The sequence below is a fragment of the Chiloscyllium plagiosum genome, unplaced genomic scaffold (genome assembly GCF_037043375.1).
Source record: "Chiloscyllium plagiosum isolate Xiang-an unplaced genomic scaffold, Cpla_swu_hap1 HiC_scaffold_30, whole genome shotgun sequence".
In the NCBI taxonomy this organism is placed as follows: Eukaryota; Metazoa; Chordata; class Chondrichthyes; order Orectolobiformes; family Hemiscylliidae; genus Chiloscyllium; species Chiloscyllium plagiosum.
Genome location: NW_028270168.1, coordinates 5,917,462 through 5,930,572, shown reverse-complemented (window position 1 = coordinate 5,930,572; position 13,111 = coordinate 5,917,462). Strand labels below are relative to the sequence as shown.

The window sequence follows — 13,111 nt, the reverse complement described above, 5'->3', positions numbered from 1 at the left end:
TCTGAAGCTCCCTGACTGATGCTAAAATAGTCTTTGAATATGCTTGCTTCAGTTTTTATTTTAGTTAAAAGTTGAAATGTGACAATCAGTGTGGCTCTGTTCAAACTGTGGCATATGACTCAGGAGATTAAACAAAAGCGTACTGCAGGACTACATCAAATAATCTAGACCAACAAAGTCAGTCCATTTCCAAGAGAACATTGCTTGAGTATAGGTTGCTATGCTGCAGATGTTAATAGGCAGCAGTTCTGATAAGTTTAGTGCAGGCTAATGATACCAAGCCACAAATCAAAGTGCAAGGAGCTCTCTCAGCCTATCCAATCCTACCTTCGATACTGACTCACGTCATTTTTTTCTTATTTGCATCAAGATACCACAAAGTCCACCCCCACACTTAGCTAAACGAGTGCCAGCATCTCCTTCAAAGCAAAGACTTCCATTGACATAGCACCTTTCACAGCCACAGCAAGATCCCACAAACAGACATGAGATAACAATCAGATCATTTGATTTTTCAGATGTCGCTGAGCAAATAAATACCTACCAAGGTTAACTCCTGGTTTGTCTTGGTCATGGGATCTTTTAGATTCACCCGAGATGCAGATAGAGACTGTTTAGCACATCACCTGAAAGCTGGAGAGTGCTGCACTCCATCAGTGTAGCACAGTGAGTGCCCGCTTTGATTTTTGTTCAAGTTTTGAAGTGCAGCGTACTTCAGCCTCTGATTTGAGGGATAAGAAACACCCACTGAACTATGGCACTAACAGTACATAATGTCATCTTCAGGTCTCTCCAAAGCCTGACATTTACAATGAGTTTTTTTCTTATCTCGAGCAATCTTTCATCAAAATAGAAAAATAAGCAAATTTACAATACAATCTGTTTCCCATTGCATACTTATAACCAGGTCAGGCTGTAAATAATTGCTATATTAGCTTTGAAAGCACAACCAAACAACAAAACAGAATCCTGCCACCAGGAAGATGGCAGTTGCAGCTGCACGCCTGATTTGGACACATATCCAGATAGATCCTCATCAATGCGGGGTTATGCAACATGCAAACATCTGAAGTTGTTTCCCTTAATTTAAAAAAAAAAGCAAGTAAAACAGTGCTTCTGATCTAGAAAGCAGCATTTTCATGATTTCAACTCTACTTCAGAGGCAAAGCAGAGTGTACAAGGTGCTCCCGGGTTTGATCACTGGCTTGTGTTGGAGGCAACTGTTTTCAGGTGGAAAGGGGAAGAAGACTGCAGTTAGCATTTTAAAATCATCTTAGTCTCTCAATTCTATTAATTGGGAAGACAATACTGTTGGTCCTAACCAAGTGAGAAGCAGCACAAACATTCAGCTAACTAACTTCTCAAGGCCCTTAAACAAACACAAACATCTTGGAGTTACTGGTGAAAAATCAAGACACACAACCAAAAACTTACTCAAAGGTGTAGATTTGAAGAAAACTGCCATTCTGAAATATTAGATGATGATAGAGATTACAAATTCAATACATTTAGCATAGTTGGAAGCTGGGTGTCACTGAGAATGATGCACATGTTCCCTGTGTCATTATATCTCACAATTATGGACTCAGCCTTAACATTCCCCCAAACTCAACCACAGACTCAGAATGGATAATGGAAAAATATTTAAATCAACACCCTCAAGCAACGAAAACATACAGTTTGCCAAGAAAGGGTTAACAGCAGGAGAGAGATTGGCTTGCAGATTTCAATAAGTACTTTAACAATTCTTCAGATTCTATTGCGCACTGAACAAGTCATGCAGGCTCCTTACAGTAGTTAAAAATTTACTCCCCACATTAAAAACAATCCTTGCTTTATTAACCTCCAAAGTTAGGAGTTGCAAATGTAATTGCTGAGTTGACAAATTCAATACAGGGCCTAAAGCTCAAAGTTACAATTTTTAATTTTAAAAAAAAGGAGTATTGCAGCTTCCAGTGTTTGGAACAACAGATTCAACTGTAGTGCAGCTGCAAAACAAGCTCCACCTCTGCTCAGAAGGGATGACTTTGGAATCTAAAAGAAAAACGAAGTACAGTAGTTTCTTCTCAAACACAGAAGCCCAAGAAATTGTGGGTAGGTTTAAGATTTGAAGAACACATTTCTAACTAACAAAACAGCATGAAGTAATGGATCTGGCTTTTGATGGTGGTCAAAGTTATTGTTTTACTGAGCTCGCCATGACCCAGTATCATCTTGGGTACATTAAAATGACGAACAGTTTCCAAAATAAGAAAATTGTGACAATTGTGGGGGTAGGTTGTTGACTTGTAATTAAGACCACACGGTAATGATATTTCATAACCTTAGCATTCATTTACATGCATTTCTCTCACACGGGCATGCACATCACACACATATACAAAGTTAAGAATCCAGAAAAAAACTCTCGCTTGAGCCAACGTTGAAGGACAGGGTTGTGAGGGGAGGTGGTTGATGGTGACTTTTTCAGTTGCACAGTATGATGCAGGGACTCACTAATAAACCCAAACAATGAAAAACCACATGCAAAAAGGAAAACTTTTCCTGTAGTGCATCATGTTCTAAAGGGAATGGATGACAATTGACATGCAGACTACAAAATAATGACTTCTAAACGAACGGAGAACGTAGATGAATTGAGCGCAGCATTAAAAGCAGAGCACCAGCCACTAAAATAAGTCCACACATTTCAAAATGTCAGGGATTATCCTCTCACTAAGAAAGCTTATGGCGGTAAGCACCCCCTTTTCAGTCCTTTAAGCAAAATCCAGCTGATAAGGCATTCTCACAAAACACTCTCTCCAACTGACTTGATAGATTCACCATTACAGGACCCAACAAAATAAAAGAGAGAAATAACAGCAATCTGCAGACTTACTGAATTGGCCAGGAATGGGCAGGAGGTGGCTAGAGTGACAGAAACAATACTGTTTGAAACTAAGACCACGAGAGAAATGGAACTAGGATGATGCAGGACAAAAAAAACCCAGCTAAGTTATAAACAGTATTTAATGAAGATGTAAAGAAAAAGTATATAATAGAGACTTAGGGAGATGGCATATAATAGAAATGTATAGATAATATATAATGGTTAAAAATACAGACAGATGGTATATGATACATATGGCCAGTTTCTGGGAGATATCACAGATGGTGTAAGTTAGAGACAGTATATAATAGATACAGGCAAACAGTATATAATAGAAATATAGATAACATAACACGTATAGATGATATACAATAGCTATAGGCTAACAGTATATATGTCACAGACGGACAGTATACGAGAGACGCAGACAAATGGTACACAATACTTATGGACTATATAGAGAACCTATAGAGACGGTATATAGGAGTCCCGGCCGGTGTCAGTGTGACTGTGAGGATGGTTCTCTCTCACACACACACACGGAGTGAGGGTCAGGCCCTCTCTGTGATGAGGTGATTACCCCCTCCCTGTCCCCCCTGTACCTTGCTGCGGAGCCTGTCGCATTGCTGGCAGCTCGGACAGTCCGTCACCACAGGCTCCAGGCGGCCGGAGGGAGCGGGAGCGGGAGCGGGGGCAGCGGCGGACACTCGCATCCCGCACGGAGCCGGGGAAGGGGGTGGGGTCCGAGGGTGGACGGAGTGGGGGAGAGAAGAGCCGGAGACCGGGAGTTCGGGGGGAAAGGGCTGCTCCGTTGGCGGTTGGAGACACAGCAACAGCGCGAGGCCCCCGCCCCCCCCAGAGGCTTATATAGACAGGGACCCGCCCACTGCCCTCAGCCCCGCCCACTGCCCTCAGCCCCGCCCACTGAGCCTTACGTAGATAGAGGCCCGCCCATTGCACCAAGACCCACCCCTCCACGATACCCAGCGCACTGGGCAAAGCCCCACCCCCAGCCTAATGCCCCCGCCCATTAACCCTGAGCGTCCTAATGTCCCCGCCCACCGATCATTGTGTGGACGGGGACCCCGCCTATAGCCTCCAGTCCCGCCCCTTCACGCCCGAGGCTCCGCCCATAGCTCCCAGAGTCCCACCCCCGCCAATCGCCCCACCATGATGCCCCGCCCACTCCACTGGGGCCCCGCCTCCTGTGCCTAATATAGTCAGAGGCCCGCCCATTGCACTGTGCCCCGCCCCCTCCTTTTGTATCATTTACTGTGCAGCCTCTCTCTGTGAGAAACAGTTACCTCCGTTTCAGGTTCATTCCCCTCTCACCTGAAATACCCTTCCCCCAGGTTTGGACTCCCCTACCCTGGAGAACAGCACAACATTGGTGAAGAATATAGAATTCAATTCCACTTTGCATTTATTCCCCTTTCCAGAAATTGTTGCAAAATTAACAAAATGAACCTAAACCTCGCACAAAAGTTTGCAGAAATCCGGGTCACGTTCAAACCGATAAAAACTCTAGAGATGAATCATTTGGAGATGCCGGTGTTGGACTGGGTGTACAAAGTTAAAAATCACACAACACCAGGTTATAGTCCAACAGGTTTAATTGGAAGCACTAGCTTTCGGAGGAGCGTCGCTCCTGTTGGACTATAACCTGGTGTTGTGTGATTTTTTAAACTTTCTAGAGATGAAGAGTGTCCCAGCCCTTTCAGTTCATCATTGCTTCCTGAAGGAAACCTTTTCCCCCCAGCTTCATGGGAAACTGCCTCAGCTGAAGCCAAGTTTTCGTTTTAAATCCTGTTTTCAAGTTGTTTATGGACGCAGTTCCCACAGCCCACTTTTTTAAAAATCCCTTTGTGTCAGCTTCAGTCTGCAAACTACCCGCACACCTCCACCGTGCTGCTGTGCAGCACCACCAACTTTAAATACAACTCTATTTCAGCCCAGAAACACATTAAGTAAAATTGTAAAAGCAAACTTTTGTTCCAATCCTAGTTACACAATATTTGAAACACAATGTGCTTTCACATCAACAATTTGAGGAAGAAGAAATTATTAACGTTTGCAAAATGAGGACAAAAAAGGGGAGGAAAGTGTTAAACTTTCATCTAAGCAACAGCCGAGCTCTTGGAACGAATTGGATCCGAGCATTTCTCGTTATACCAATCGGAGTTTGCTGCACATTCAGCCAGAGCTGCATTGATGTAGCAACAAGCTAGATGTAGATACAAGATATCAGATCAAAGATGCTGTACTTTGTATCCAACCATGACCAATCAAGATCCCCAGGGCCAACCTGAGGCTTTCTATTGGTGGTAAAACTAGCCAATAAGGTCCTGCTAGCAACAACTAGTTCTTTAAATAATGACGTATTGTGTAAACAGGAAAAGGAACTGCTCTTACTTCCATCGGCTTAAAGCTCTCTTGTTCAACAAGCATAGAAACGAGCAGAAATTGGCCAATCTGCCCCTCAATAAGGAGAAAGTGAGGACTGCAAATCCTGATGAAGGGCTTATGCCTGAAACCTCTATTTTCCTGCTCCTCGGATGCTGCCTGACCTGCTGTGCTTTTCCAGCACCACACTCTCCACTCTGCCCTTCAAGCCTTCTCCACTTTTCAATATGATCATGGCTGATCATTTCAGTCCCCGTTTCCCACTTTCTCCCTTTACCCTTTGATCCCTTTAGCTTGAAGGGCTGAATGGCCTACATCAGATTTTACTTTCTACGTTTCTATTGACCAGGTTAATTAAAACAAAATCAAATAAATAAACTTCTTCATTACCTTCCACAAACACACTTTAAACATATTCGTTGAATGATTATCACATTACACTTTGCCAGAACTTTCTGTGTACAAATTGGCTGCTGTATTTAGAGTCAGGGAGATGTACAGCATGGAAACAGACCCGTCAGTCCAACCCCGTCCATGCCGACCAGATATCCCAACCCAATCTAGTCCCACCTGCCAGCACCCGGCCCATATCCCTCCAAACCCTTCCTATTCATATACCCCCAAACCCTTCCTATTCATATACCCATCCAAATGCATCTTAAATATTGCCATTGTACCAGCCTTCACCACTTCCTCTGGCAGTTCATTCCATACACATACCACCCTCTGCGTGAAAAGGTTGCCCCTTAGGTCTCTTTTATATCTTTCCCCTCTCACCCCAAACCTACGCTCTGTAGTTCTGAATTCCCCGAGCCCAGGGAAAAGACTTTGTCTATTTAACCTATCCATGCCCCTCATAATTTTGTAAACCTCTATAAGGTCACCCCTCAGCCTCTGAGACTCCATGGAAAACAGCCCCACCCTGTTCAGTCTCTCCCTATAGCTCAAATCCCCCAACCCTGGCAACATCCTTGTAAATCATTTCTGAGCCCTTTCAAGTTTCACAACACCTTTCAAATAGGAAGGAGACCAGAATTGCACGCAATATTCCAACAGTGGGCTAATCAATGTTCTGTACAGTCGCAACATGACCTCCCAACTCCTATACTCAATGCTCTGACCAATAAAGGAATGCATACCAAATGCCTTCTTCACTATCCTATCTACCTATTACTCCAGGATTACACTTCAAAAGTGCTTTGGAAAGTTCTGGTTGTGAAAGGGGCAATTAAAATGAAGTTTCCTTTACCATCATTCAGTTATAGAGTCAGAATTATACAGCATAGGAACAGACCTTTCAGTCCAACTCATTTATACAAACCAGGCATGATAAATAAATCTAATCCCGTTTGTCAGCACTTGGCCCATATTCCTCTAAAGATAAACCCATCCAAGCCCTTTTAAATGTTGTAATTGTACCGACCTCCACTTCTTCCTGTGGTAGCTCATTCCACACACACACCACCCTCTGCGTGAAAAAGTCAACCCTCAGGTCTTTTTTAAAATCTTTCCCCTCTCATCTTAAACCAATGCCCTCTAGTTTTGGACTCCTCTCCAACAGGGAAAAGACCTTAGCTACTCACCCTACCCATGCCCCTAATGATTTTATAAACCTCTATAAGTTCACTCCTCAGCCTCTGACACTCCAGGGATAAAATCCCCACTTTAATCCCAGCAACCTCCTTTGTTTTTGTGCAATTTTAACCCTGAAAATTAACATGGCTTCCATGTAAGACTCTGTTAACTCAGTTTTTAGATTAGAATCAGTCTAAACAGTTTGGCACAGACAACAGCACACGGGGGGCTAACACCTTCAACACATTATCTGGGCTGACACCAATTGTTAACCTGAGAATGTAACTTTTAAAAACAGTTTTGTGATTTACATATGAAAGAAGTGAAACTAATACGAATACTCTAATAGATGAGAGACTTAACAAACAATCCAGGTCTTTTTCAATGTATAATTTCAGTTACATCACACGAAAAACCTTTGCTATAAATTCTGTATCTTACAATTGTGTACACCACAACCACCTGATGAAGGAGCAGCGCTCCGAAAGCTAGTGCTTCCAATTAAACCTGTTGGACTATAACCTGGTGTTGTGTGATTTTTAACTCCACTTAATTGGTAATTGTCTGAATAGCATTTGAATCCATAAGGCCATAATACGTTGAAGAAGAAATAGACGACTTAGCCCATTGAATCTGCTTCACCATTCAATGAGATCACAGCTAATCTGATAATTCTCAACTCCACTTTCCTGCCTTTTTTCCTTAACCCTGGATTCCCGCGTGGAATTTTTAAAAAGTCTCGCTCACCCTTGAATATACTTAATGGCCCATCCTCAACAACCATCTGCGATTAAGAATTCTGCAAGGCGATCAGGGTGTATGGTCACTCAGAGGGAGCACTGTGTGACAGTGATACCCACATTCCGTGAAAGAATATAGATACAAAACCTTCCTGAAGTGTGTTTGTTTCATTGAAATCCTCCTCATCTTGGTCTTAAATGTGTGGCCCCAATTTGGAGATTATGCTCTCTGGTCCAACTTTCCCACAATGGGAAACAACGTGTCTCCATTTAACCTGCTAAACACCCTCAGAATCTTGTATGTTTCAATAAGGTCACCTCCCATTCCTTTACATTTCAGTGGGTACAGATCCAGCCTATTCAGCTTCCCTCACAGAATAATCCCTCCGTATCTGCTTGCCAATATTTCTCTCAAATCCAAAACATTGATTTAGGAGGCGTGATTTTAGTGATCAAGTTAAATTTCATATTTCTCCTTCTTTGGATCTACATTTGAGTTTTTTTAAAAACAAATATTACCAAGAAAAGAATTGGTGCTGCACAGTGGCTCAGTGGTTAGCACTGCCGCTTCAGCACGGAGGGATCCAAGTTCGAATCCACTCTCGGGTGACTGAGCAGCGTTTGCACATTCTCCCCATGACTGCATGGGTTTCCTCCGGGTGCTCTGGTTTCCTCCTACAGTCCAAACATATGCAGGTTAGGTGGGTTGGCCATGCTAAACTACCCCATAGTGTCCAGGGATGTGCAGGCTAGGTGGGTTAGCCATGAGAAATGTGGGGTTATGGGGAAAGGAGAGGGTGCTGTGTCTGGATGGAATGCGCTTTGGAGGGTCAATGCAGACTCAGTAGGCTGAATGGTCTCTACAGAATCATGAAATCCCTGCAAGGCCTATGAAAATTACTTCCCACCCAGCCCCCAGTGGTATATGGTAGCTTAGCTCAGTCATCAGGCTGCCAGTACCTTTGTTACATCAACACAAAGAGCATAGGGCTCACCCCTGGTTACTGGCTGGATAGGCCTGAAGCCTGTTTCCTTCGCCACTCTGTTGGTAAAAGTTGACAGCACTTGGCCATAAACATTCACTAAGGACATGCTATCAGACAAATAACTGAAGATAAATTTCTATTCAGCAGGCCGTGATGGAAAGGAAGAGAGAATGCAGGATTGGGCCCATGTGGAAAACGTAACTATTACTGACTCTGCTACAATCATCCAGATGATGAGGAGGCCATTCAGCCCATTGCTTTGTGTGGTTTAATTGAAGAAAATATCCAAACGGCCTCTTTTCCCACAGTTCTGGAAGGAGATAATATTGTCTAATTCCATCTAAAAAGTCACCACTGATTCCAATGTCAGGATACAGGCCAATTCATAAGTCAGTGTTTAAAAAGAAAATCTCCTAAACTCACTTGTATAAGTGGACTTGCCTGCTGGACAAACTTTCCTCATTCCTGAAGAAGGGCTTATGCCCGAAACGTCGATTCTCCTGTTCCCTGGATGCTGCCTGACCTGCTGCGCTTTTCCAGCAACACATTTTCAGCTCACTTGTATAAGACTTTGGCTGATATTTTTCCATAATGGCCAGTGACCACAGCACATGGGTGAAAACATGAAGCGTTTACTATAGTGGTATCCTTTAAGTATGAAATAATTAAAATATGTTAAAAGTTTTATTTTAAAATGTATATGCTTTAAGACACACTGTGTGAAAAGAGAGAAAGCCCCATTGTTGAATAGCTGATTACAGCTGAGCAAGATAATGCAAGTGCACTTAATATTGTGGAAAAGAACAATGTGTACTTTAATATAACACATCCGGTGAGACAAAGATACGGATGTCTCACATACAGGGGCTGAGCAGCTGCCGAATGTTGCAGCAAAAACAAGGGTATGCAGGAAAGTGGGAGTTGTGAATCTGCAGAGACAGAAGATGATATGCAAGGAAGGAGCAATAGACAGCAGCTGCAAATGTTGCAAGCAGAAAGATAGGCAGCAAAAGCAAACCACAATGCCGAATTCCAGAGAAAGAAAAACAGGAATAACAGAGTGGCAGATTCAGTGAAATAAATAGGGAGATTTAAGGAAAGATTCAATTTTGCATCCAGTATTTCTCATCTATTTTGTTCACTCCAACTTCTAGCTGGTGAAGGAGGGCAATGGGGCCTTCACAGAGAGAGGGTTTGAGTACAGAAGCAGAGATGCCTTGCTGCGAGTGCACAGGACTTTAATGAGACCATAGATTCAGACAGTGCAGAGAAGGCTTTTCAGCCAACTGAGTCTGTACCAATATAACTACCACTAAAAGTGTGGACAAAGTTAAAAATCACATGACACCAGGTTATAATCCAACAGTTTATTTGGTAGCACCTGACAAAGCAGCAGCGCTCTGAAAGCTTGCATTTCCAAATAAACCTGGTGTTGTGTGATTTTTAACTTTGCCCACCCTGGTCCAACACCAGCCCCTCCACATCATGGCTAAAAGTGTGGTGCTTCCAATTTCCTGCACTTATCCCATTTCTGTAAATGTTATTCCACACCTGGAATATTGTGTGCAGTTTTGGAACTCCTCATGTGAGGAAAGATGTTCCAGCTATAAAGGGGGTGCAGCTATTGTTTACCAGACTGAATCCTGGGCTGGTAGGACTGACACATCAAGTGAGCCTGGATGGATTACCTCTATATTCACTGCAATTAAGAAGAATGGGGCAGGGGTAGGAATCTCGAGAACAATAAAATTTTAACTGGACAAGACAGGGTAAATGCAGGGTTAATGTTTCCAATGACCAGGAAGTCCAGAGTTAGGTCTCACAATCAAAGGGGCATAGGTTTAGGGTGAGAAAGGAAAGATATAAAAGGGACCTAAGAGGCAACTTTTTCACGCAGAGGGCGTTGCGTGTAAGGAATGAGCTGCCAGAAGTAGTAGAGGAGACTGGTACAATTGCAAGATTTAAAAGACATCTGGATGGATATATGGATAGAAAGGGTTTGGAGGGATATGGGCCAAGTGCTGGCAAATGGGGCTAGATTAGGTTGAATATCTGGTTGGCATGGACGAGTTGGACCAAAGGGTCTGTTTCTGAAGGGCTGTACATCTCTGACTCTATGATACTGAGTGGGTGATTTAGGAATGAGATTAGGAGAGAGAGCTCTTCACCTAGAGAGTAGTGAGTCTGTGAAATTCTCTGCCACAGAAACTAGTTGAGGCCAAAACACAATGTTTTTTAAAGAGTTAGATACAGTTCTTAGAGCTAAAGGGATCAAATTGTATGCAGAGAAAATAAGAACTAGGAACAGAGTTGGATGATCAGCCATAATCAGACTTAATGGTAGAGCTGGCTTGAAGGGCCTGCTCCTATCTAATTTTCTGTGTTTCCTCCTCTCCTGGATTTGTTTATCCTGCCACAATATGGCTGCACTCCAATAGCATACCCAAGAAGGGGTTACCTTGTTGTCCCCATCCCAGTGCAGGATACATCTGAGGCTCAATGGCAAAGGCTAGTATCCTGTCCAGAGGCGAAGCTCAATTCCAAAAGGCACAAAGAGAGGGCCCCATCAGAGCAGACAGCAGTGTCAAACCCGGACTGAATATGAAATTCAATTGTGTGGATTTAACTAGACTGGGTCCTGGGATTGTCTTAAGAAAGAGTAAGCAGGCCAGTCCTACGTACCCTGGGCTTTACAAAAACCAAAGAGGATTTCAGTGAAACAAACACACTTCAGGAAGGTTTTGTATCTATATTCTTTCACGGAATGTGGGTATCACTGGCACACAGTGCTCCCTCTGAGTGACCATACACGCTGATCACCTTGCCAACGCTTTCACTTTTGGTTTCTGTAGGTGCTGTCAAGCACATACCCTAGAGATCCACACAGCAGCTGGAGAAATTAGAATGTAGCTGGTGAGGCTAGAATTTGTGTCATTGATTACTCAGTGCATAAGGGGTTGACCAGGCAGATGAGTGTGTCCCCTGGTGCATTGACATTCGAGTCTAACTAAAATTAATGGCTGCAATGTCCAGGATGCAGGGTAGCCCTATGATGGATCCATCCCCAATGTTATTGGAGACTTGTGCCCACCCAACTGATGTGGAATTGTAGACCGATATGTTTAAAACCAGCCTCGCTGGGTACACTGGATGGAAATGGATGAGAGTGACTTGCTCAGCTATTTCAAAGGAGCAGTCAAAAATCAATGGTGCTGCAGTGGGTGGGCCTGGAGTCACATGTAGACCAGACTGAGTTACAGTGACAGATTTCCTTCCTTACCGAGCACCCAGGGTGGATGTTGAGAGATGTACTGCCCCAGCTGGGGAATCAGGAGCATGGCTATCACAGTCTTAAACTAAGGGGTCAGCCACTGTGGACTGAAGGGCAAAAGTTCGGCCCATTGTATCTGTGTTGAATCTTTAAAAGAACCATATCCAATTGGGAGACTTAAAAAAAATGCTTTTGTGTGACAGGGGCATTGTTGGCCAGGCCAGCAATTGTGAACTATCCTTAACTGCCCCTTCAACTGACGGCTTGGCTGGGCCATTTTGTAGAATCATAGAACACCTACAGTTTGAGAAGAGGCCATTCGGCCCATCAAATCTACGTTGACTCACAAAGAGCATCCCACCTTTATAACCCCACATTTCCCATAGCCAATCCACCTGGCCTGCACATCTCTGGACTGTGAGGTGAAACTGGAGCACCTGGAGGAAAGTCACACAGACCCAGGAAGAATGTGTAAACTCCACACAGACAGTCCCCAGAGGGTGGAATCGAACTGGAGTTTCCTGTCACTACGAGGCTAACTACTGATTTATTAACTGCCTTGAAATTCCAACAGCTGTGGTGGATTTTGAAACAAAAGTGCATTCGGCAGGGCCTTTGGATTGCTGGTCTAGTGGTATATGCAATACATCACTCCCTCATCCCCTCTTCCCACTCTCAAATAATTAGGAATTTTGGAATTCTCTATACCAGAGAGCTGTCGACATTGAGTGTGTTCAACATTGAAGTTAATAGTTTGTTAGAAACTAAACAAAAAGGAGCAAGTAAATGGAGGTGGGTGAAGTAACCTGCTGTGATCAATGATGGGCCAAGTGGCCTCCACCTGCTCCTTTTCTTAAATTCTCATATTCTCATCCATTTCCATCCAGTGTACCCAGCATGGCTGGTTTCAAACATATCAGTCTACAATTCCACATCAGTTAGGTGGGCACAAGTTTCCAACAACATTGGGGATGGATTCACCATAGGGCTACCCTGCATCCTGCACATTGCAGCCGTTAATTTTAGTTAGACACGAATGTCAATGCACCAGGGGACACACTCATCTGCCTGGTCAACCCCTTATGCACTGAGTAATCAATGACACTATATTTGACTAAACAGCAACCACTGACTCTAGACACACAGTTGGAGTTTATGCCAAACAATGAAGTACAAAAAACCCCTCAGAACAGTCTCCCCAGTTTCATGCAACATCTGTAAAATTTAAACAGGTGCCTTCTGGTCTTAAAGTTTAGCCCTATGCAAA

At 43.5% G+C, this 13,111-nt stretch overlaps 1 protein-coding gene across 3 annotated transcripts in view; it reads right to left on the bottom strand.

Annotated features, from left to right (window-relative positions):
* LOC122563481 (sestrin-1-like) overlaps positions 1-13,111 on the bottom strand; it is a 79,061-nt gene that overhangs the window by 22,097 nt on the left and 43,853 nt on the right. Inside the window, exon 1 of one of the 3 annotated variants that reach the window (XM_043717250.2) lies at positions 3,472-3,687. The exons of the other annotated variants lie outside the window; for them this stretch is intronic. Within the exon in view, the coding sequence (XP_043573185.1) occupies positions 3,472-3,582 (111 nt within the window). The 5' untranslated portion in view covers positions 3,583-3,687. Of the gene's footprint in view, positions 1-3,471; positions 3,688-13,111 lie in introns of those variants that run through there. 3 annotated transcript variants of the gene reach the window in all.